The 26,864-nt window shown below is 43.4% G+C and overlaps 1 protein-coding gene across 3 annotated transcripts in view; it reads right to left on the reverse strand.

Moving 5' to 3' along the window:
• Positions 1 to 26,864, reverse strand: part of slc8a3 (solute carrier family 8 member A3) — a 408,626-nt gene that overhangs the window by 97,501 nt on the left and 284,261 nt on the right. For 2 of the 3 annotated variants that reach the window (XM_033026832.1, XM_033026833.1), the window contains exon 3: positions 7,271 to 7,377. In XM_033026832.1, coding sequence (XP_032882723.1) covers positions 7,271 to 7,377 — 107 coding nt within the window. Of the gene's footprint in view, positions 1 to 5,175; positions 5,280 to 7,270; positions 7,378 to 26,864 lie in introns of all 3 variants that reach the window. The other variant, XM_033026834.1, reaches the window with a different exon arrangement.

Genomic DNA, 26,864 nt, shown 5'->3' on the forward strand with positions numbered 1-26,864 from the left:
GAAGATGTAGTATTAAACGAAGAACTGGAATACATTGGGTCCATGTGGTACAAATATGACTGGATCAGAATATTTATATAATAAGGATGAAGGATGAAGGAAATGTCATCCAACATAAGGAATTTTGTTTTGAGAAAGGAATTTCAATATGATCAAATAATTTTTATTTTCCGAATGAAATCAGAATCTTTAAAAAATATTCCCACAATATTTTTAATGGTGTTTTCTTTTGAGAAATGCTCTTTGTGCTAATAGATTGCTGAGCGAAGAGATTGCATCAATTTTCATCCTATTTTGGAGCTATTTATAACCTTTTGTGCCACGTTTTTAAATGAAATGATAACAAGAAGCTTTCTTTAGCATCCAATTAAACATGGATTAACATAAATAAAACAACCCACATTAAGTTAGTTGTTCTTTGAATAATCTCACTGACTGCAAATGACAACCTGTGGTGAGAACTCAAATGATCTGTCAATGCAATCTGTCAGCATGAATAAAAATGGATTAATTTCTGTACCTAAAATTAAAAATGATATCTGATGATTGAAACCCACCCCATTAAGTTAGACTAACCTACAATTAAATCCCCAGCAATCATAAAATAAGTCATCAGCATATGCTCAAGTGTCAAAGTACTTAATAATGGTCAAATAGTCAATGTGATCTCCTGAAAGTAGTTCTAACTGCCTGAGGGGTTTGAAGAGGAATTTTCATCTCCAGATAATGTTTCTTATGTTTATCGAACCTCCTCCAAGAGCTTAACTGGCTATGAGAGTCCAGAACCGGGGGTCATGGTTTAAGGTAGGCCATTTAGGACTGAGATGAGGAAAAACTTTTTCACCCAGAGTTGTGAATCCCTGGAATTCTCTGCCACAGAAGGCAGTGAAGGCCAATTCACTGGATGTTTTCAGGAGAGAGTTAGATATAGCTCTGAGGGCTAACAAAATCAAGGGATACGGGGAGAAAGCAGGAACCACCATATTGAATTCTGGTGCTGGCTTGAAGGGCCGAATGGCCTACTCCTGCACCTATTTTCTATGTATGGTGTATGTTGGGGTTGGGGAGAAATTTTCTAATTATAGTGCTTTATTTGTTTTAAGGCTAAATAAGTAGGCTAAATACTAGTGTGGCCATATCTAATTTTCCTCAATGCATCTAGCCCCACACCTCGCCACTCCCTCTTTCACACCACCTTTCCCTACCCCACCCCTTTCATCTGAAACCATCTGAAGAAGGGTCTCGACCTGAAACGTCATCCAATTCATCTCTCCAGAGATGCTGCCTGTCCCACTGAGTTACTTTTGTGTCTGTCTTCAGTATAAACCAGCCGCCACAGTTCCTTCCTACACCCCTTACGCACACGTGCACACACATACCTGCAGAGCGTAACCCGTCCAACTGCCGAGTCCCTTCCTGATCTCAGTACTTAACTCAGAATGACCTATTTACATCCAAGTCACTTGTGGAAATCTGTTAAAGACAATCGGTTAACTCCAAATGAAAGCCCCAAGCCGTTTTGTTTGGGGTGAGTGTGTGGTTGAGATGCCTCTGCTTGTCCATGAGCTGCCCTGGCCTTGAGATACCTCAGCTGCAGCAAGCACACACTCAGGGCTTTGATTCCATTAACAAAAATGCCCCCAAAAATCGCTGCAGTGGATTTATGTAGTCATAGAGTTATACAGAATGGAAACAGGCCCTTCAGTGCAATTCACCCATGCCAACCAAGATACCCCATCTACACTAGTCCCACCTGCCTACGTTCGACTCATATTCCTCTAATAGTCAATATGATCCTATCTTATACAGAGATGCTGCCTGTCCTGCTGAGTTACTCCAGCATTTTGTGTCTGTCTTCCTCTAAACCTTGCCTGAACCTAAACCAAATGTCTTTCAAACGTTGTTATAGTGCCTGCCTTAACTACCTCCTCTGGCAACTTGCAGCATCTTGTAAAAAGGATGGCGTAGGAAAGGTGGCATGTGACTTATTTAGTAACCAACAGGTATCAGACATTTGCACTTGCTAAACAATAAGAAATCCACTGACTTCCACCTTACCCATCACTGACCAGAACCAGGGGTCACAGTTTAAGAAGAAGGGGTAGGCTATTTAGGACTGAGATGAGGGAAAACTTTTTCACCCAGAGTTGACAATCTGTGGAATTCACTGCCACAGAAGGCAGTGGAGGTCAATTCACTGGATGTATTCAAGAGAGAGTTAGATATAGCTCTTAGGGCTAACGGAATCAAGGGATATGGGGAAACAGAAGGAACAAGGTGCTGAGTTTGGATAATCAGCTATGATCATATTGAATGGTGGTGCTGGCTCAAAGGGCCGAATGGCCTACTCCTGCACCTACTTTCTATGTTTCAACCTCCCTATCAATGCGTTCCACCTGTTACTATCTCCAAAAATAGATAAGCAGGAGCAGGAACAAAATCATGTTTAATTTTTATGCTTAATGTAATTTAATTTATAGTTTATAGTTTTCCAAATGTCCAGATAGCTTTGGTTGTCAGAGTGCAGCGATTCCTCGCACTTAGTGACTTTGCTAACCATCGCATTGCCAAAGCAACTAAGGGTGAGGAGTCCTCAGAAGGCTAAGGATCAGGTGTCTGAATCTGGCTTGTGCCGTTCAGGTAGAACGATGTTGTTGCTTTGCCAAACCTGCAGAGCCTCCAGATTTGCTGGTGGCTTCCACACGTGAAGAGTCGCAGAGGTTCACAGGCATGCGTCTTAATCCAAACCAAAGTACAACACAGCTTGGTCATTCAACAGGCAGGGCAGCAGCAGAAGCAAACATGTCCACAGATGTAACAGTACGGCCAAACATATCGCAAGCACAGATGAGAAATATATTTAAAGGAACAGCATCCACTTTGTAACTAGTCAGCATTATAAAAGCTCGACTGCGTCACCCATTTGAATCCCAGACAGGCAGGTTATCATGTTTTATTAAATGCAAGAAGAAAATAAACTAAAGTATGTGATTTATAGGCTGCTTGAGGTTGTCTATGTGTACAAGAGGCATGTTTAAAATTGGCATCTTTTAAGAAATGAACAATATCAAATTAGGCAGAAAATGTTCATGGGTGTTTATTATTGCTGAGAGACCTATTCAATTAATTTAATTAGAGATACAGCGTGGAAACAGGCCCTTCGAATCACCAAATCCACGCCGAACATTGACTACACTAGTACACAAGTTATCCCACTTTCGCATCCTACACACTAGGGGCAATTTATCAAAAATAATTTCAGTAGCTAATTCTGTCATACTGTAACACGGAAACGTTTATCTTAAAATAATTTATCGCTGCCGAGGCTACTCATACGCTCAGCTCTCCCATGAAAGTAGTGGGCATGGCCAGATTAATTATCATAAGATATGAAAAATAATTTGTTAAAACTGATATTTTAATCCAGAAGTAATTATGTTGGAAACTGAGTACTTAAGCTCACAACAGGATGGTTTTGAGGTCCTTCCTGCAGCATGTACAATGCTTAAAAAAATAATCTGAAACAACTCTTAGGGTGATTTATTTAAATAACATTTCAGTAAAATGGAAAAGTAACTGAACAGGAAATGTGACCCAGGCCATTCTTCGATAGCTTTTGTTCGATTTTAGTTTAGAGATACACCGTGGAAACAGTCCCTTCGGCCCACCGAATTCACGCCGACCATCGATCCTAGTTCGACGTTATCCCATTTTCTCATTCGCTGCGTAAACACTAGAGGCAATTTACACAGGCCAATTAACCTATAAACCCACACGCCTTTTGAGATGTGAGAGGAAAATTGATTAGTTCGGGTATCAGGGATTATGGGGAGAAGGCAGGAGAATGGGGTTGAGAGGGAGAGATAGATGATTGAGTGGCGGAGCAGAGTTGATGAGCCGAATGGCCAAATTCTGCGCATACCACACCAAAGACGTACAGGTTTGTAGGTTGATTGGCATCGATAATGATTGTGACTTGTCCTTAGTGTGTAGGATAGTGCTAGTGCACGGGGTGATCACTGGTCGGCGTGGACTCGGTGGGCCAAAGGGCCTGTTTCCACGCTTTATCTCTAAACTATACTAAACTAAACAGAGCCCTCTAAACATCATCGCTTCGGTATTAAAGCCTAAAGTTTGAGTTGGAAAATTATTATTCAATCTGTTTCCACCTCCCTTTCAGGTTGTGCACTTTCGATTGAAACAAACTATTGCTTCAAAAAATAAATAATCTGCCGTGACTCTTTTGCCTCAGCAACCTTAAATCCATGTCCTTTGCACATTAAACCTCCCGCCAATGGAATTGGTTTCTCCCAACCTCATCTAACAAAATAATTTCGAGCATCCTTATTATCCACTCCATATTTTGGCAGAGATTGATAGATTCTTGATCAGTACGGGGTCAGGGGCTATGGGGAGAAGGCAGGAAAATGGGGTTGAGAGGGAAAGATAGATCAGCCATGAATGAATGGTAGAGTGGGCTTGATGGGCCGAATGGCCTAATTCTGCTCCAAAAACACGAATTTATGGACCAATGAGCTTCACGTCTATCTACTGGAGAGGAGAGACAGACAGAAGGTAAAGCTGAATGTGATGAGATAAAGGTACAATCAACATGAATGGAATACCTTAAACTGGAGAACAACTATAGTAAATTGAAGAGAATAAAGTGGATGTAGTTGCTGCCTGAGATTCAGCTGGAGTTGACACACTCTTTCCAGCCTTATTCACGCACAAGCAAACGCAGGCACACACACTTTAGAAGTGTTTGAAAAATATTCTTTGTCATTCAAACAAAGGGAATGCTGTGCCCAGAGTGATTAATGGGTATGGCTGACTGCCTGGAAGGCATCCCACCAAGATGCTAATCTTAAAGTATTATATTTTGTTTTTCCTAAAAAAAAGTTGATGAATAAAATAGCAAGAGGATTTAGCTGATTGCAGGAAAATGAAGACATGTGCATTGCCTCGGAGTGCCGGGGTCCAGCCCACAGTTTGTGGAGCATTGGACTTAAGTACAAGTCATAAACCAGGTTGAGAAAGGACAGTGCACATTGGTCTGGGAGAGAAACAAAAAAGCACGAGGCGTAGATGACCGAAACAGGGTGAGAGCGGGAATACAGGAGGAAAAGTAATAGATTTTCTCAAAAAAAGCCGTTACGTCTCAGGATCTCACACCTGATATTCCTCGTTTCATCCATTTCAGTTCACCAAGCACAATGAAGAAATGTTCCTGCTTTTCGTATTCCTCATCATCATTTATTTTAACGCTTATGGTTTTCCTGTAAGAATATAAGAAAAAAAATGTACAATGGGTTGCTCGAAAACCACCGCAGTCACACATGCGACTTTCACTTTATTATTGTAAGCTTGCTTGATGGTTAGTTCTGAGCCCACAGGGCACTCAGAGTGGTGTCACATGCCGCCATTTTGTTGGCCTATTAGGGAGATGGGTTAAACAAAATTTGGCCCTTGTTCTCCCCCCCCCTTTACGAAACAGTGGTAAAGAAAAGTGACAGAGCTCTGCTCACATAACCTGCCAAACCCTTCAGCCCTCCTGTTCTGAGGTCAATTTAAGCACAACTCAAATGAAAATGGGATTTCATTTGGATGTTATTCAGTGGCCCGATGGAATCATATTGCAGCACACATAAAACAGACAAGATGCGTCTGGCACTGTTTTTCAATGTGTCACAAGCTTTTCTCTGTACTTTGATTCAAGTGACAATAAACTAAACCAAACTAAGCTGAACTAAACTAAACATTGAATGTGCTCATCATATGCCGGGGATAGGCTGAAAGTGCAGGATCCCCTTTTTAATGTCACCTCCTTACCTCAACAGGTTTTCATGGTCAGATAAAGGTCAGGCTGGGTGTCTGCAAGGTTTGGAGTTAAGATCCCTTCTCTCATATTATTGCTTCCTCTCAATTGTTTAATTAGCTCTTAGGGAATTGCACGAAATTTTGGAATGTTTTGATATTTTCGGTTAGCTTTTCACATTTTTAAAAAGATTCTTTAATGTTCTTATTAAAACTCACCCGGTACATGGCCAGAGGACTAAGGTCTCTAGTATTTGTTGTTTTTTTATATCAGAGATACATTGTGGAAAGAGGCTCTTCGGTCCACTGAGTCCATGCTGACCATTGATCACATGTATACTAGTTCTATGTTATACCACTTTCACATCCTACACACTAGGGGCAATTTACAGAAGCCTATTAGCCTACAAACCGGTACGTCTTTCCTCTGTGTTTTGGGAGCAAGGTTTCCTCATCATGTCGTCAGAGCTGTGCAGCTTTCCTGCGTTTAATAATGGATATGAGGTTGCCTCAAGCCAACAAGAGAGGCTGTCTGAAGCAGGACCAGGTGACTATGTGCAGTGGCAAAACATACAGTAGATTGAGATTTGAGGTGAGGAGGGCCTTATTAACTGGAATGGATCCATTAATTTTGAGGTAAAATTCTTGATAAAGAAATTCCTTTTTGAATTTATCACTGGCAGCTTTTTGCTATAACTTTTCACTTATTGAATGTGGGACCCCAATGCCTTGATTTTCCCCTGTACCCTATCTTGTCCATCGAGCCCTCTACAGAACGCAGTGCAACCAATATATGGGGGAGATAGACACAAAATACTGGAGTAACTCGGCCGGTTACGCAGCATCTCTGAAGAGAATGGATAGGTGATGTTTCAGGTCAGGAGCCTTCTTCAATACATGGGGAGCGCGAATGTCTCTCTCTGACATACCAAATGTAGTTTGGTGTCTCCTGTATTTGAGTATTTGCTCTCCTGGAGCTGAACCTGACCATGTATAGATAACACCAACCAGTGAGAATTTTTCCTCACTAACCGGGTGTAGAATTCATTCTGGTGATGTAATGGATTAGCCTTCCCACACCATGTTACCCAAGGTCATGTTAGTGAAGGCAACATCTTACCAGATATGACCATATAACCAGACCTGTCCTCATCTGTTCTACCAACTACTGGGACACTGGCTGTCAGCCACAGGGCAGGATAAGGTTTCAGGGAGACAGGCTCGGGGATGGCAGGTTTCTGCAGCCATGACGATGGGCCTGATTAGCGGCTCGCTGATGTGCCAAGACTGAAATGGGTGGCATGTCACCAATCTGACTGCTAGAGTGGGCCAGTGTTAATTATCTCTTGGGAATCAAGCAGTCAAACAAGACAAAAAAAAGAAGATAAGAGAAAAGGGCAAGAGAGGAGAGAGGAGGGCCTTCAGCAGTGGCTCATTCTGGTGAGTACTCCACCTTTCTGTGAACTCATATTCACCATGCGTGGCTCCATCAGCTCAATGAAGAAATTCTTGTTTTTCTCATACTCCTCATCATCAATTATTTTGATCTGAGCTCTTTTGCTGCAAATGAAAAACAATAATGTCACAAGGTAAGGGAAAGGAACCTGGGGCGGAAGGAAGAGGGTGGGTAGGGGTAAGGAGGGACCGTCATAGGTGCAATGATAGGCAAGCATTGCCCAACAATGACCGTTCGTTAATATTGCAGGGCAGAGATTACATTGCTGATGAGGATCGATCGGTACTATACCTGTGGACAAATAACATACATAACTTGGAAAGTTGCACCCCTGTAATTAGATGCATCTTATATATTTGTAACCATCACAGTAAGGTGCTTGTATGAAATTACCATGTTGGCTATTTTAACAAATGCACACCTATACCTGTCTTCTCGATTTCTTCCCTTCCCATCCCTCCCACAGTTCTCTTCTCACTCTCTTTCCCCCTTCCCCCATCCCCACAGCTCTCTTCTAGGTCTCCTCACCTCCACCCCACAATCAGTGTGAAGAAGAGTCCCAACCCGAAACGTCACCTATCCATTTTCTCCAGGGATGCTGTCTGACCCACTGAGTTACTCCAGCACTTTGTGTCTTTCTTTTTGTAAACCAGCATCTACAGTTCCTTGTTTCCACACATCTATGTAAGCTATGTAATATGTAAGCTTGGAGAGACACAAGCAACTGCAGATGCTGGAGACTTGAGTAAAACACAAAGTGCTGAGGTAACTCAGCAGGTCAGGCAGCATCTATAGAGGGACTGGGTCAGTGACATTCAGGGTCGGGACCCTTCATCAGACTGGATAAAACCTAATGCAAACAAAGAGCTGTGTTAAAATGGCACACAAAGGAATTTCACACTAGCACATTCATAACAATGGCATGGATCCTCCTTGGAATGAGAATAGTCAAGTACCAGCACTCCAGAACACATAATAGTCAATATAATGATTATTAAAACAGCCCTCAGAGGTCACTGCTGGCACACAATAAAACTGCTGCCAAATTTATTCATTCTGAAATTTGTTAAACCTTCCATCAGTAAAAATAAATAATTTTTTGAACATAATGTGCTCTCCCAAGGTTTTCATAAGGTATATTGCTTTAATTTAAGGGGTAATTACAATAATCTACATTTTGCAAATGTAAATTTCTGCTACAGCCTCCCTTCATTACACAAAGATATCCACAGAGAGATGTTAATAAACATGCTGGAGATTGTTTAAAGTGGTTTTGATCAAGTCAGGAATCACCAGAAACTGGCTGAATTTGCAACATTCACACTGTCACAGTTCAAGGCATCAATCCTTTCCCCATCTCTTGCCTGATACCTTGGACCGAAACGATAAAATAAACTATTCTACGTTGTCAAACACATTTAATCAAAATAAGATTTGTGGCTTTTTTCACTGCGCAAAAGCATTTATAAGATACATGGACGGATTTATATCTGTGTTTTTGGCGGGAGAGTGGTGCAGAGAGCTGTTGCCTCACAGAACCAGAGACGTGGGTTTGATCCTGACCTTGGGTGTTGACAGTGCAGATGTTGTACATTCCCCCTGTGACCACGTGGGTTTCCTCCTCCACACATGCAGGTTTGTAGGTTCTGAAAATTGGCCCTAGTATGCAGGGGGAGTGGATGAGAAAGTAAGATAACAATGAACTGGTGTGCAGATGATCGATAGTCGGTGTGGACTCGTTGGGCTAAAGGTCATTTGGAGGAAAGATATTCCCAATGTTGGGGGAGTCCAGAACCAGGGGTCACTGTTTAAGAATAAGGGGTAGGCCATTTTGGACAGAAATGAAGAAAAACGTTTTCACCCAGAGAGTTGTGAATTTGTAGAATTCTCTGCCACAGAAGGCAGTGGGGCCGATTCACTGGATGTTATCATGAGAGCATTAGATATAGCTCTTAGAGCTAACAGAATCAAGGGATATGGGGAGAAAGCAGGAATGGGGTACGGATATTGGATGATCAGCCATGATCATGTTGAATGGCGGTGCTGGCTCGAAGGGCCAAAAGGCCTACTCCTGCACCTATTAATATGTTTCTATGCTGCATCTCCAAACTAAACTAAACTAACTAAACTTAACAGAATTAATACAGAGTTCCTTCTGAACAACCAAATGGGATTAGTAGTTAAGAGGTTTGCATCATTTGCAGAAGGATTATGATCGAAGGGCTGCAAGGCCTTCCCAATCCAGGCTAACTAAATTCCTAACTCTGACTGCAACCCAGTGCCCTTGGTGGGAAATGAGTGGCTGTGCCAAGTTGGCATCTAATGGTCGATCTGAGCGAGGATGTCAGGAAGCAGGAAACACACTCTCTTCTTTTTTATCTTTCCCTTTGTGTGTAAGTGTTTTGGAGTGAAGAGTTCCAGGGAAAACAAAGAGGAAGGTAATTACAGCTCCACGCATTACAAAGAAGTGACGTGCATGCAAATAAATTTATATCAAAACTAAAAATCTAAATTTTGAATGTGACATATTTACTTCAATTGTTGTTATAATTAGCATTTAAAAACTTTAAAATGGAAGTTAAGAGATACAGTTCAGTTTAGAGATATAGCTTGGAAACAGGCCCTTCGGCCCACCAAATCCGTATACAAACGCCGTACTGACAGCACCCATATTCAGGATTGAACCCGGGTCTCTGCCAATGTAATGCAGTAGCTCTATCAGTTTTTCTAATTGCTATAAATGCATGCAATAAGCTGATTTAGCAGCTGCGGGTTGATGAACAATCATATTCAGCAGCGGACTGACATAACTAGAGCCAGGATGCTCAGGCGTCAAATCTCTGAAATAGGCAGGCAAAAAGGCATCATAAAATTACAAAAAAGGCACGTAAAAGGCATTTATTGACAAAAAAGGCATAACGAGGCATTTATTTCCACCAGCAAAATATGGTTAAAAATGATAAATATAAAGGTATACTACATTAAATGACCAAAGTTGCCTGGTTGCACATAATTACCACATTTTTTTCAAATTATCTGGTGTTAAACTATGCCGTCTGTCAGACAGAATATGCTTCAGATGTGAAAAAATTATTTCTACCCCAGCTGAGGTCACTGGTGCATACCCAAAACAAGCTACAAACTCTATATTCATGTTGATATCTTGTGCATAACAATAACCTTTGAGAACTTTAGCTATGTTTTGTATTTCTTCAAGATATTTGTTAGCTAAAATCACTCTCTCACATTTTCCTCGTATGTCTTTATCTACATCGCCAGGAACTTTACGAATATCGTCAGTTACTTTGTTGAAAACCTGCAAGTTATTCATTAATGTTTCGCCACATTTCTCAAGGGAAGTAATAGCTTGTGGGAAGTTTGCAAAATTGGAAGCAATAAACACAAGATCACGTTGGAGGGACTTTGTCTGCATGATTTCACTGACGATCCTGACTGTAGCAGATTCTTCTTCTTCAAAACAGTTGACGATTTATTTTATCTTTTCAAAATTTGCAGCATAGTAGAGTACAGCAGAGACCCATGTACCCCACCTAGTCAAAACAGGCTGAGGAGGTAGCGGAATCTCAGGTGCCATTTCCTTGAACAACTGCACACGTGACGGTACTTTGAGGAAGATTTTCTTGACATTGGAAACTAGGCCATCGACATTTGGAAACAAGCTACGTATGTGCTCGGCAATTCTATGGAGTCCGTGAGCTAATCATGTCAAATGCAACATTTTGGGGAATAAAACTTTAAGAGCACAAGCAGCTTTTTTCATGTACGGAGCTGCATCAGTCACAAACAGAAGAACATTCTTGTGTTTTATACCTTCTGGCCAAAGTACAGCAAGTGAAGATGTAAACAACTGAGTAATAGTTGAGCTGTTTGACTTCTCCAATACTTCCAATGTCAACAAATACTCCTTGGATGGTTGACCTGCCTCCAGTGTACCGATGACCACATTGGCAACACATCTCCCCACAGCATCGGTTGTCTCATCTGAAAAGATCCATATTTTGTTGCGTGCAACTTCATCTCTAGTTTTCTGCACAACAATGTTGAAGTTGTTGTCAACATAATTTTTCCGTAATTATGACTCGCTCGGTATATGTTCCTCTGAGTATTTCTCTAAAAAACATCTGAGAGATTTGTTTTCCAATTTCCACAGTGGAATTCCAGCATCAATGAATGCTTTGCCCAGATCACTCGAAAACTCAAATTTGCGACTGGAGCCAGCAGTAAATGTTGTGAGGAGACAAGCTTGCGTATTTCCTACCCTCAGTTTCTCTGCTGCCGACGTGTTTAGCTGTCTGTACATGCTGGGAGACGACATATTTCTTCTCATGATTCACTGTTTTCTCACATGCTTTGCAAAACAGCACCAAGTTGTCTGTAGAGAATATATCACTCCCGTACACTCTCACCAAATCATCCAGTTTTTTACAAGGCGTTGACTTGACTTTAGGCATTTTGATGTTTGCAGGGGTAGATCCCACAGGAACAGGGATGCAGACCTCTACAGGCAAGCCAAGTACAAGCTGAGAAGAGGAATCAGAGCTGTCAAGGAAAGGTACTCTGAGAAGTTGAGGAGGAAGTTCTCGGCAAATGACTCTTCTTCAGTGTGGAAGGGCTTGCAAGTAATCACAAGCTACAAGAGAAAACCCCGCCGCTACTTGGACAATCATCAGCTGACCAACGACCTGAACGAGTTATACTGCAGTTTCGATCGATAAACAGAAACTTAACCCTGATACCCCCACACCCCATCCCCAACCAACACTTCACACCTACCTTACAGCCTGACTCCAATTTGAAAAGACTAGATCCTTCCTCACCTACACCTCCCCAATCACCACTTCATACCTACTTAAAGCATGACTCCAGTCTGCAAAGACTGGACCCTTTCCCATGCACCCCTTTCCAATCACCACTTAACACCCACTTACAGCCGGGTTTCGCCCCGGTGGTATAAATTTTCTTGTAAGTTACGTTAAAATGGCCAAACAAAAGGCTGATTTAGGCTCAATCGTGAAAAAGGCATTACTTCCTGAAATCATCAAAAAAAGGCATGAAGCACATGGCATTTATGGCAAAATCCTGGCTCTAGACATAACATTAATCGGGCACCTCGATTTCTGCCAGTTCAAAGGTCAGTTTGAGCTGGCAGAAGTTGCCAATGTGCATTGCAGTAGTGTCATGTTGCAACCGAAGGCAAAGGGACGAGGTGGAAGATGGTGTTTCCTACCTATACGGCCCCATTCAAGATGCAGCATGTTCTCTTTTTTTTTCTTTAATCAAAAAATGTATTCAATTTAAAAAAATAATATTTACAATACAATAAAACAAAACAGAACCCACCACCATAACACGACAAACAAATGTACTCAAATAAACTACTATACAGCTATGTTACAATCCTTGTCTAGGATGCATTCAACCCCCGCAGTGCCCAGCAGTCCTGGAAATCCCCCAGTGCCCGTGGACAGGGCGTAGTCCATTTCTAGTAACGTACGTACTACGGACGTAACCTCGGAAAAGGGGCAGGCAGCTGGGTTGGGCAGAGCCCTCTTCCGCCAGGCGCCACGACTCGCGGATGGCCAGCTTGGCCCGGCCAAGATGCAGCATGTTGGCTGTAGAGCAACTGATTTTGTAGGCATTGTATAACATGATGGGTCTACTCATTCTACGTGAAGGTTTTGCACTGGTCACCATTCAGTGATCTGTGTTTGCCAGCCTCGCTGAATGCATGGGATTGAACCCATACAGGATTGGACGCACACACACACACGACTATCAAATGCAACATCAGTGACTAGAGAAACAATGTGGAAACAGGCCTTTCGACCCACCGCCAACCAGTGATCACCCCATACACTAGCTCTATCGTACACACTCGGAACAATTTTTAATTTTACCAAAGCCAATTAACTTACAAAGCTGCATGTCTTTGGTGTGAGGGAGGATACCGGAGCACCCGCAAAAAAACCCACGTGGTCACAGGAAGAACATGAAAACTCCGTACAAACAGCGCCCCAGGTCAGGATCAAACAGGTCAGGTCTCTGGCACTGTAATGCTCCTGTCCCACTTAGGAAACCTGAACGTAAACCTCTGGAGACTTTGCGCCCCACCCAAGGTTTCCGTGCGGTTCCCGGAGGGTTTTGTCAGTCTCCCTACCTGCTTCCACTACCTGCAACCTCCGGCAACCACCTGCAACCTCCGGGAACCGCACGGAAACCTTGGGTGGGGCGCAAAGTCTCCAGAGGTTTCCGTTCAGATTTCCTAAGTGGGACAGGGGCATTAGGCAGCAACTCTACCGCTGCGCCACTGACCACCTTGTTACTTCAAATCACACCTACTGAGTTGTTCTGACTTTTTTTTCACATTCCACAGCATCCTTTGTTTTCAAACTGCCAAACTATAAGGGCAGAAGATAGACACAAAAAGCTGGAGTAACTCAGCGGGACAGGCAGCATCTCCTCGAGAAAAGGAATGGGTGACGTTTCAGGTTGAGACCCGTCTTCAAACTATATGGGCAGTTTTGCACCTTCCAGATGTCGTGTGGTAGAAACCAAAATTCCTTTGACTAATTACAGTAACATTTTCTTCTTCTTCTTGCGTCTGGCGTGCACAGCCTAAAGTTGTAGAACAACTTGTTCTATTTGATCTTATTTGATTGTGCACACTGGGTTGATTGCATTTGTCGAAACATGGCGGACCACGTGAAGGTTGCAATCTCCCACCCCACAGTAACATCTAAGATCACGTGAGTCTGATTACTGCCAAGCCAATCCAGCTGGTGTTATAACTTATTCTTTCACACATTTTATAGAGGATATTGTTGTCTGTGAAAAAGTGTTAGCAATCAGTTTGATATAATGGTGAAAAGTTTTAAAGTTTTGTGGATCTTGTTCATCATGCTATCAGTGCAGAGTAGATTTGATCATCGAGTCACACAGCAGACCCTTCAGCCCTCCGTGTCAATGCTAATATCAATCAAATTGATTTGTAAGGGTGTCAGGGGTTATGGGGAGAAGGCAGGAGAATGGGATGAAGAGGGAAAGATAGATCAGCCATGATTGATCAATGCCAAACATCGGCGAGACCAAGCGTAGAGTTGGCAACCATTTCACCGATCACATTGCTCGGTATGCCAAGGCCTACTTGATCTCCTGGTTGCTAACCATTTTAACTCCTCTCCCATTCCCATACTGACCTTCCTGTCCTAGGCCTCCTCCATTGCCAGAGTGAAGTCACCCGCAAACTTGAGGAACAGCTCCTCATACACCTTGGATAGTTTCCAATTCAATGGTAAAAGCACTGAATTCTCCAATTTTAGATAACCTCCAACAACACCCCTAGTCCTCCTTCCTTTTCTGTCCCTCCCCCCCACCCTTTCTCCCCTGTGTCCCACACCTGGACTCACACTTATTTTTCCCCTCCCCCTCCCCCTACATTCCTTTCTCTGGCTTCACAATTTGCAGCCCTTCAATCCTTCTGTCGCACATCTTCTGTTTTAATCTCTGACCTTCTGACCAACAATCTGCCTCTCAAAAAAAACCCTTGCCTATGTCCACTTATTACCTCTGTCCTGCCTCTCCTTTCTCCCAGCTTTCTTACCCAACCTCCTGCCAACAATTAGTCTGAAGAGATCATCTCTTCATCAGAACATCATCTATCCATGTTCTCCAGAGATGCTGCCTGACCTGTTGAGTTACTCAAGTACTTTGTGCCCATTCTGTGTACACCATCATCTGGAGTTCCTTGTTTTTCCAAATATCCTTTCCCTTCTGGAAATAGACACCTGTTATGGGTAAAACGCCTTACTATCCACCATCTCTGTGCACCACCTAATTTTGTACGTCCCCCCTCAACCTGCTGCATTGCAAGGAAACAAAACAATCTATCTAGTCTTTCCTTATAACCAAAACACTCCTGGAGCATCTCCTATGCATTCTGACTGTGCAGAAAGTAGGGGTGGAAAGGCCTGGATAGAGTGGTGTCGAGAGGATGTTTCCATCAGTGGGACCAGATGTCATAGACTCAGAATTAAATGACTTCCTTTAGGGAGGAGATGAGGATGAATTTATTTAGTCAGAGGGTGGTGAATCTGTGGAATTTGTTGCCACAGAAGGCTGTGGAGGCTACGTTAATGGATATTTTAAATCAGAGATTGACAAATTCTTGATTAATTCGGGTCAGAGGTGATGAGGAGAAGGCAGGAGAATGGGGTTAAGAGGGAAAGATCGATCAGCCATGATTGAATGGCGGAGTAGACTTGATGGGCTGAATGACCTAATTCTACTCCTATCACCTATGAACTTATGAAAGAACCAATGTAGCATCCCTTTTTGGTGTATGTCTGACATCTCAGAGTACTCTGCCAAAGTAAGGTCAGAGATGGTGAACAGTAGGGAATTACAGCACAGAGGGCGAACAATGGTAATCTTAACCTGGTTCTTGGAATGAGAACACATGCAGCATTGATGATGTATTTTGTTTACAACATGCAGTGGACTTTTCAGGTAAATGACCCCACAAATCATGTTAGACTCAAGCAAAGGCATGCTCAACATTTCTTTGACAGTGATATTGTCTGCTTTTTAAAGAAGTTGTATTGCTGGAGGAGGTTGGTGAGCATACTTGGAGAAATTAGTTGGACAATATCACTTGGACTGTTAAATGATGGCATGCCAAATGAAGATACAGGAGAAAACTCGAAAGCCAGTTCAAAACTGATCGCCCAGCTTTTGACATTAATTTCCATCGAATAGTTTATATACAGAAGATAAATCATGTTACTCACATTTACCACGGTTCTATTGGCTGAAAGCTGAAATCTGGAGATTAACCCATTTCAGTACATATTAAATTGAAGCTTTTGATCCAACAGCTGGGATTTACTTTACTACAAAACGGCAGCTGAGGAAATCATACAAAGGAGGCAGGAAGATGAATTCACAGAAGGGTTAGGAATAATGAGTGAATAAATAAATAAAAACTAATGCACAGAGACATCATAAAAAGAGATGTTTTCTGTGCAGTACAACTGCTCTTTACTGCAGTACCACAAAGCCTCATAAGTATGTAGACTGCGTTGTTGCACAAAAACCAGAAGACTTACTCTCCCATTGTTAGCTACTATTGATCTTTTCATTTTTTATAATAGTATTGTGAATTTATCTTCTTAGCCTTCTTTTGGGTCACAGCACATTTCGGGCTCTGCAGTGAAATAAGGCTGAGATCAGCTTTCAGATTGAACTCTGAAATAAAATCGCACACAACTCTTCCTCAAGTTCTTTAGCTACTCCCCGTGCACTGCTTTCCAAGTCCAATCCACTGGAGATCAGAAAAGCAATGAAATGACTCTGGCGAGAGAGAAATAGAATATAAGATACAGTACAGAAACAGGCCCTTCAGCCCACAATGCCTGTGTCGAACATGATTCCAAGACCAACTCTTAACTGACTGCACATTAGCCATATCCCTCCAGGCCCTACATATCCATGTGCCTATCCAAAAGCCTCATAAATGCCACTATCGTATCTGCGTTTACTCTCAGCAGTGCGTTCTAGTGCGTTTAACACCCTCTGTGTTAAAAGAAAATTACTTTGCACATCTCCTTTAAACTTCGCCCTTCTGATCTTAAAGCTATGCTCTCAAATGTCCTGGGATAAAGGTTCTGACTGTCCACCCCATCTACGCCTCTCATAATCTTATATACTACTATTCGGTCAGCCTTCAACCTCCAGCAGTCCAGAGAAGACAATCCAGGTCTGTCCCAACCTCTCCTTGTAGCTAGTCCCCTTTAAACCAGGCAGCATTCTGGTAAACCTCCTCTGCACTCTTTCCATTGCCTCCACATCCTTCTGCATTGGGGTGATCAGAACCCCATGCAATCAACCAAAGGCAGCCATAACAAAGTGCTATAAAGTCGTCTTATGATTTCTTGACTCTTATACTCAATGCCTCAGCCAATGAAGGTAAGCGTGCCATATGCCTTCTTTACCATTCATGCCTCTAGAATGCGTCCAGTGCTATATATCACAGTGAGACACTTCTGGAGTACATTGCCAAACCTGTCAGACTCAGGGAACAATGTTTAGTGCAAGGTAAAGCCAGTAAAGCCCGATCAGAGATAATCCAAAGGTCTCCAATGAGATAGATAGTTCAGTAGTTCAGGACTGCTCTCCGGTTGTGGTAGGATGGTTCAGTTGCTGGATAGCAATGGTTTTTAGGGAGTGAGCCGGCCACCGATCGATGGATCCAGCATAACCTGCCCTGGAGGAAGACAGCCGCCGAGCTCGTGCCCCACGGCCGAACGCCAGACACGGCAGACCGCGCCCTACAGGGGGAAGGCTGCCAAGTTGGCCCCTGTTCATTCCCTAAAGACTGGAGACCGGGAGCATGGAGCCGGCAACAAGGACGGATGCGACGGGCGAGGAGCTAGGCCGGTAGGAACCATGGTCTGACCTACAGCGCCTCGAGGTCGGCTGCAGGAGATGCCCCCAGGGCACAAAGATGGACGGGCGAGGAGAGGGAAGTCTAGTCCAAGGAAGGCAATGGCTGGAGGCCCGCAGCAGCCTGGGGCTCGCCTGGATCGGGCACCGCTCATAACAACTAGAGTGTGGACTGGATTTTTAAAATGGCGTCCGATCATGGTGCCTCTTGCATGCGGGCTCTGTAGACTATTTCTGCACCCTTGCTAATCGAGGATATACTGGAAAAATAATGTATGTAGGAAAAATAATTTTACATGTGACAATAAAAACACCATTGAAAGGGAACGACAGTGAGATTGACACATTGTACTGCAGGATACATAGACATTTTAATGTAAATATTGTTCAGCGTAAAATTCACCACAGAAGAGCTTTGCATAATTGAATCAGGCTCTCACTTGCCTCCCCTGTGGTGATTAAAATGGCTGGTAGCTCATTTTTCCACCTGGGACTCAGTCTGCGTTTCCTCGATGCTTCTCTGACACCAGTTGCAGCTACATCAGCTCCCTGCTGCAAGAACGACACTGGATTAGTCAGAGCTATTATGACTCAATGTAATCTTGTGACAGTAATGCTTTGCCACCACAGCCCTGAGCTACGTGTAATGCTCACATAAATTATTTGTACGTTTCTAAGAATATTATGCTTTAGAAAAATGATGGATTTATTCAACACACACACACACACACACACACACACACACACACACACACACACACACACACACACACACACACACACACACACACTCACACACAGGCACACACACACACACACACACCCAGGCACACACACACGCAGACACACACACACACGCAGACACACACACACACACACACACACAGACGCAGACACACACACACACACACACACACACACACACACACACACACACACACACACACACACACACTCACACACAGGCACACACACACACACAGGCACACACACACACACACACACACACACACAGACGCAGACACACACACACACACACACATACACACACAGACGCAGACACACACACACACACACACAGACGCAGACACACACACACACGCAGACACACACACACACACATACACACACACACACACACACACACACAGACACACACACACACACTAACGCTGGCGCACGCACACACACAAACGCAGGCACGCACGTACATGCACTCCCACTTGCATACAAAGTGCTTTGGGGATTTATCTCCTTTCTAATGCATGTTCTCTTGTGATGCAAATCTCACTAATTATAGCTATATCGTTTTGTCAGCTGACACAATAGTGCAGCGGTAGAGTTGCTGTCTTACAGCACCAGAGACCCTGGTTCGACCCTGTCTGTATGGAGTTTGTACGTTCTCTCTGTGTGAATTTTCTCCAGGTGCTCTGGTTTCCTCCCACATTTCAAAGATGTGCAGGTTTGTAGGTTGATTGAGAGAAGTGGAAATGACTGGGGTAAAAATGTCCTTGTTGGCTGCTTTACTAAGAGCGTGGAGTGTAGATAGTCAATGGAAGGGGAGGAGGGGGGGGGGGGGCTGGTTGAAAGTCTGGGATACAGCCACAACTCTCTCAGATTTCTTATGCTTCCTGGCCTGAGCTGGTGTCAAACCAGATTGTGATGCATCCTGATAATAAGCTTTTTATGGAGCAGCTCAAGATAATTTCGCTGCGCCATCACTGCTACTGGTATCACTGCACTTCAACATGACTCCGAGTAAGTCAAGAGGCACTGTTAGTTTTTCCAGTATCACCAAGATGCACCATCACTCCTGCTAGTGTAAATATGCTGTGATAATATGCATGACAGTATGACTGCACTACATCATCACTGCTGCCAGTACCACTGCACACATCTTATCATCACTTGTAGCTTCATCAAAATACAACATTACGTCAGTGGTGTAGGAGGGAACTGCAAATGCTGGTTTAAACCCTACTTCAGGCTGGTATCATTGCACTGCACTGTCGTATGAATTATTGCCCTGCTCTGTTGCTGCTCCAGGTATTATTATTCTCTTTGTTTGAGAAGGAATTGCAGATGCTGGAAAATCAAAGGTAGATAAAAATGCTGGAGAAACTCAGCGGGTGCAGCAGCATCTATGGAGCGAAAGAAATAGGCAACGTTTCGGGCCGAAACGTTGCCTATTTCCTTCGCTCCATAGATGCTGCTGCACCCGCTGAGTTTCTCCAGCATTTTTGTCTACCTATCATTATTCTCTTCTTTGGAAGCTACCAGGATATAAGATGATATACTTCCACTCCTGCTAATTTCATCACCTTGCAATATTACTTCTGCTCGCATGGCTGAAATGCACCATCATCTGCGCTTGCACCACCCTTTAACATTACGGACACTCCCTTGTTATGTCCCGCGGACCTTTGTGTAAGTCAGATGTTACAGGAGTCAGAAGACTATGTTGTAGCTCTGAGCCTCCGACGCAGAGACCACGTGGGAGCATCGGTGATAAAATCCAACTCCCATGCAGAAACGGCCGGATGTGCCGGACGGCAGTAGGGCACTGCTATCGTGACTACCGAGATGCGCAACTCGGAAATAAAGCTGTGGGCTTAAAGAATTGCTGACGTAGGTGCGGGTTGATGTAAGTCGCAGGAGTGCCTGTATTATCATTCCAGCTGCGATCTCTGCACAGCACCGCTAACGCTGCAAATTCACTCCTCTTTCCTTAGACTGCCCTTCGAGATCAAAGATGACCTGCTTGCACTCTGAACTTTGTGAGGTCTGAAGTAGCTGATGAGGCCAATGTGGAAACGGCAGACTCTTCCACTGAGTGTCCCACCCATTTTTGAATCAAAATATTTATTCAAATATTAAAATAATATTTACAAGACAATAAATTAAAAGAAAACACCACCATGTTGTTCGGGAATGGTGCCGGAGGATTCATATGCTGGCAACTCTCATCTGAATAACAACAATCTCCATCTACTTGACACTTCAAATGTAGCACAATGCTTCCCAGAATTCTTTAAAATTGACTTCAACCCATATGAGGAGATATAGGAGAAGATGACCAAAAGATTTTAAGGAATGTCTGTAACGTAAGGGTTACACAGACCATGTCAGCTAACATGGAATTGTCAGCTAAATTCACAGCGATCCATGTAAAGCCTTAGCTAGGTAAACAATTTGATGTTTTTGAAGGATGCTTGGGCTGAATTAGAAGGAGCAGTTAGGAATTCCAGTGCTTAATGCCCTGTGAACTGAAAATTGTGTTGTAACAAATATGGGATTCTGTTTGCATACAAGCCACAATTAATCTCATACATTTAATCTTGAAACTGTTGCCATGCATTCATGAGGCCACCTGCAAGGTCACTAAGATAGATTTTTTCACTTCTCAGAGACATGCAAGACTAGCTGGTGTCCGACACGACAAATAACTCACTGTTTGGCACCAGGGAGGATAGCTAGTTTTAACAGTCACCGATTGCTCTTGAATTAAGGTAGAAACATAATCTTATTTTATCTTATGTAAATTAATGCTTCAACAATGCATGCATGCTTCCAACATGTTTATCATGTAAATGCATACTGTTAGGAACTTCACCTTTGGGGAGGGAAAGAAGGCCCTCACTTTCGGGAGGAGAGAGGGAGGGAGAAGGATGGAGGGCGAGTGAGGGAGAGGGGCAAAGAGGGAATGAAAGGGGGAGAGAAAAGGAGCGAGAGGGGGAGTGAGGGAGAATGAGGAAGCGCAGGGAAGAGCGAGGGAGGGATAGGGAGAGAAGGAGAGAGAGTGTGAGAGAGAGAGGGGGTGGGACACCACAGGCAGGCATCTCGGATGTGCAGAGGGGTAAGAGACATTATTATTAATTTTCCTGCATTATGCTTTAATAAATATAGTTGTTTGTACTCTTCAAAATGTTCTTTCTCCAGTCATTGATGTGAACCCTTGAAACCTGGTTATATTTCATGACTGTCTCAAAGAAGGAAAGTTAGGTGGAGACGTAGGGTGGGAATTCCAGTGCCTGCTGCGCTGTGAACTGAAAATTGTGCTATTAAAAATATGGGAATTAGTGCATATGAACCAGAATTAATCTCATACATTTAATTTTGAAACTGTGGCAACTCTTCTTTACTACCTCGATACTGACAAGAGTCTTTTTCTTACACAGAGAGTGATAGGTCACTAGAACGTGCTACCATGGGAGGTGAGGAAGCAGATGTGAAAGTAAGCTTTAAGAGGCACTTGAACAAGTAGAAAACGGAAGGAAATAGACCATGTGAGGGCAAATGGGATTAGTTTAATTTGGCATCACGGGTCAGCACACATATCGTGGGCCGAAGGGCCTGTTCCAGTGCTGTGCTGTTCTACGCTTATCCCATCAATACACAATTTAAAAAATCTTAGTCCAAATTTACTTGATTTGTATTCCACTCTTTCAATTTTGACGTTGTCCTCCATTGTCATCTTTTTATGATGATTTTTCATATCAAAAATACGCTCTGATCTATATTCATGCTTTGCGAAAGATGTGATTCATGCTTCACTTCGTGTGACCCAGGACTGAAAGCTCCCACAAGTACAGAGCTTCATCTGTGACCTTGTGTGGTTTATGTTTCCCCTGAGGTCTTGCTATTTTATGACTATTTTATTAGATTCATTAAATATTGACAGTTCCTTCTAAGTCAACCGCAAGTGCTTTATTGGAAATTTTTCAAAGTGACTTGGTGATCTATTGAAATAGAAACTACATTTTCAACGTAGCAAGTTCATAAGTTTCATAGACGTTCTAAAGTGAAGGCACTTACAATTCAAGTCATTTAGTTTAGTTTAGCCATGCAGCGCAGAAACCATTGAGCCCGCGCCAACCAGCGATCCCCGTACATTAACACTATCCTGCACACACTAGGGACAACTTACACTTATACCAAGCCAATTAACCGACTGACCTGTACGTCTTTGGAGTGTGGGAGGAAACTGAAGATCTCAGAGAAAACCTACGCGGTCACGGGGAGAGCATACAAACTCCATACAGACAGCACCCGTAGTCGGGATTGGCCCTTCAAGTGCTGTACGGCTGCAACTCTACCGCTGCGCCTCCATGCCACCCTGTTCATATGCTCATATACTTTGTACATATTGATTAACTTCTGAAGTTATAAAAAAAATAACTGTTCGTAAATTCTCTTCCTTTCTGGTTCAAGACTCCTAAGAACAAAACACTTGTTGGTAGAGTACAATGGGACAGACTTTACTTCTATATGGCACAACAGACATGCCTATTTACCTTCTGAAACTCCAACACAACAGAACATTGTGTTTCTTAAATGACTGCTTGCATCGAGAGTAGAACCAGGGATAAGATTACACCATAAATTTACTCCTGAACCCCTTGGAAACAATTTATTGGCATAACCAATTAAAACTATTTATGACAAGCTTAGGGAAAGGGGTGAGCTTCTTCATGGTCCTAATTTAATGTATTACTTTACCTGTTAATTTCCCTCACCGCTGCACCTAACCTAATTCATGGCCGTCTTTTTTTTAATTTTTACTGTCACCCATTTTTTGTACAGCACTGAAAGCAAAATGCAAACTATATATTCCCCCCCTTTCCCCCATATCCCCACCCCACCCCACCCCACCGACACCTGAGAATCACTGTCTGCACTTATTGGAAAGTCTATTTATTACCTCCAGATAGCAGGCAGTGTGATAATTAACATTCAGCTCCTCAAAATATCCAACTGACAAGCCTTCAGTGCAACCCTGAATTTACAGTCACTCATCTCTATAATTCTCTGTCCTCACTCCCATTTTGACCTCTCTGTCCTTGGCATGCAACACCTTTCCAATGTAATTCAAAAGAACCTTGCTTTTTCTTTTGTTCTCTGTAACACATTTACACCACCTCCAGACACAACTTCTGTTTCCCTAAGGGCCTGTCCCACTTGCTCGTCATTTGCACGCCATTTACGCAACAACCTAAAAATTGGTTGGCACGTTGTGACGCGCGCGTGGTGAGGCGTGGTGACGTATGCAGTGACGCTCGGTATCGCCCCAGTCCCTATCGCCCCAGGATTTTGGAATGCTCAAAATCCTCGCGCACCACCTGCGTGACGTATCCCTTGCGCACGCTGACGTACAGATGGCATACGCTGACGTACTGATGGCATACGTGAAGCGCGTGGTGACGCATGGTTACACACGGTGCCGCACAAACATTGTCTATGATAATTTATTATGTGTCACCGTGCATCAACGTCCGTAACCATGCGCCGCCCGTACGCCGTCAGCGCGTCATTTGAGCGCCGCACCAGGTGATCACCCATGTATAAAGCGCGCCGAGTTTTGAAAATTTTTCACTGGGAAAATCCTTGCCACGGAGACTGGCGCTATTTGGTGCGCGACTGTCGTACTGCTAGACGATTTCCGCGCGACTGTCGCGGGTCAGTCACTGCCGGCCTGTTGCGTAAATTACGCCCAAGTGGAACAGGCCCTGTACTTTAGAGATACTTTAGAGATACAGCACAGAAACAGGCCCTTAGGCCAACCGAGTCCCTGCTGCCTAGAGTTTGCCCCGTACACTAGCACTATCCTACACACTAGGGACAATTTACAATAGCCAATTAACCTGCAAACCTACATTCTAAAGATGTGGGGAGGAATCCGGAGCACCCAGAGAAAACCCGCGCAGTCACAGGGAGAACGTACAAACTCCACACTGACAGCACCCATAATAGAATTGAACCCGGGTCTCTGGCACTGTGAAGCAGCAACTCTACTGCTGCACAATCCTGCCACCCTGCATGATGCATCCCTACCTTCTACCATCATTCATCTTGTCCACTAACCTTCTCTGACCTCCACCCTACCACAGACCTCTCTTTATGTCTTTCCCTTATTTAACTGCACAACCTCTAGTTAAAAACCACACACATTGCATTGTGTTGGCACGTTGGAGTAACTAATAGAGCCACTCTCTGTCTCACAGCACCCGTGACCAGGGTTCAATCCTGACCTCCAGTGCTCTCTGCGTGAAGTTTGCATGTTCTCCGGCAGAGACCCGGGTTCGATCCTGTCTGTACAGAGTTTGTATGGCGTGGACTCGATGGGCGGAAGGGCCTGTTTCTATGCTGTATCTCTAAAGTCTAAATTCTCTGGTTTCCCCCCATATCCCAAGGACTTGCTATGCAGACACCAGTGAGTACAGATGCTGCAATCTCAGGCAAAAAAAAAACAAAGTTCTGGAGGAACTCAGTGGAGCAAGCAGCATTTGTATCTAGGAAAAAGAACAGGCAAGATTTTGTGTTGGGACGCTGCTTCAGACTGAAGGAGTCACCAATGTCTGTAAGTTTCTCATTGAATAAATATACTGTTTTACAATCAATGTGCATCTCTATTATACTTTGCTGCTTTCTCGCGCACATGGTAAACCTATCCCTATGCCTTTACACACTCTCTGTGCCCTGTTACATTTCACGTTCACACCTAGTTTTGTTTCATTAATATACCAGGATACAGTCTGGCATTTCATCTAAGCCATTTAATGAAAATTGAATAGCTACGGCCCAGAACCGATCCATTGTGTTACATTACTAATAAGAAAACAATCCACTTTAGACTTTAGAGATATAGCATGGAAATAGGTGCTTTGGCTCACCCAGTCCACATGGACCATTGATCACCCCGTACACGAGCACTATCCTACACGCTAGGGACAATTTTTACAATTCTTACAGAAGCCCTATAACCTACAAACCTTTACGTCTTTGCAGCGCGGAAGGAAACCGGAGTACCCAGGGTAAATCCACGCGGTCACAGGGACTACGTACAAAGTCCATACTGCCAGCACCCATGGTCAGGATCGATCACGGGTGTCTGGCGCTGTAAGGCAGCAGCTCTACCGCTGCGCCAATGTGCCATCTTTATTTCTAAATGCAGGCCAGAATATTGTTTGTCTACCAGTCCTGCGTTGACATTTCTCATCCTAATTATCGGATAGATTCTGCACCTTCGGCCAAGCTTCTCCAGCCATTTCTTGGAGCTCACCCTGGAGGTCAATGGTGCACCTGTATCAGGCTAAGGTTCCCCAGTAATTATGTGGGGGGTTTGTTCATGCGTGCTCTGCCATCCAGCATGGCACATGTTCCACAAGCCCATTCTTCATGTTGCGACGAAGAAAGGAAAGAAAAACTTGTTGTTTAGTTAAATTTAGAGATACAGCGTGGAAACAGGCCATATGGCCCACCGACTCCAAGCCGATCACTGATCAGCCATTCACACCGGAATAAATCTACCTACTCATCCAAGGTTTCTGGTCAGGTAAGACCCTAATTGTCTTGTTGGAATGCAGTCGGCATCACATTCTTTGATGAAACCAATGAGGATTGAACGTTAGTTTAGTTTAGTTGAGAGATAGAGTGTGGACACAGGCGATTCGGCCAACCAGCAATCGCCGATGCACCAATTCTATCCTACACACCAGGGACAATTTACAGAAGCCAATTGACCTACAAACCTGTGTGTGTCTTTGGGATGTGGGAGGAAACCGGAGCACCCGGACAAAACCTACAGAATCACAGGGAGGACGTACAAACTTCGGACGTACAGACAGCAACTGTAATGAGGATCGAATCCCGGTTTCTGGCGCTGTAAGGCAGCAACTCTATCAGTGCGCCACCCGATCTCTATATCCATGTCTTCAGCATTCTAGTTAACTGCTTCTGAACTCTCTCCAAAGCATCCATATCCTTCCAGTCATGGGGGGCGACCAGAACTGTACGCAATAATACAAATGCGGCCTAACTAAAGTCCTATAACACTTCTCTCAATGAGTTTTTAATGTCCCAATGTACAGAAAACTAATTGAGAATTTTGTAATATGCCTTTAAATGAATGCCGTTTGTTTACCTCATGGTAGAAAATTGTCACAAAGATATTTTATACTTTGCACTTGGCAGTAAAGTTTTTAATAAGAAAATGTTTTAATAATGAATGAACAAAGTACATTAAACAAAATAATTAACTTTTGTCTTCTCCTTCCAATATGATTAAAATATAATCTTGGTTGCCTCTCTGATGGATAATTCATTTTTTATAAGATGCCCAGCAGCTTTTCAT

The sequence above is a fragment of the Amblyraja radiata genome, chromosome 9 (genome assembly GCF_010909765.2).
Source record: "Amblyraja radiata isolate CabotCenter1 chromosome 9, sAmbRad1.1.pri, whole genome shotgun sequence".
NCBI lineage: Eukaryota > Metazoa > Chordata > Chondrichthyes > Rajiformes > Rajidae > Amblyraja > Amblyraja radiata.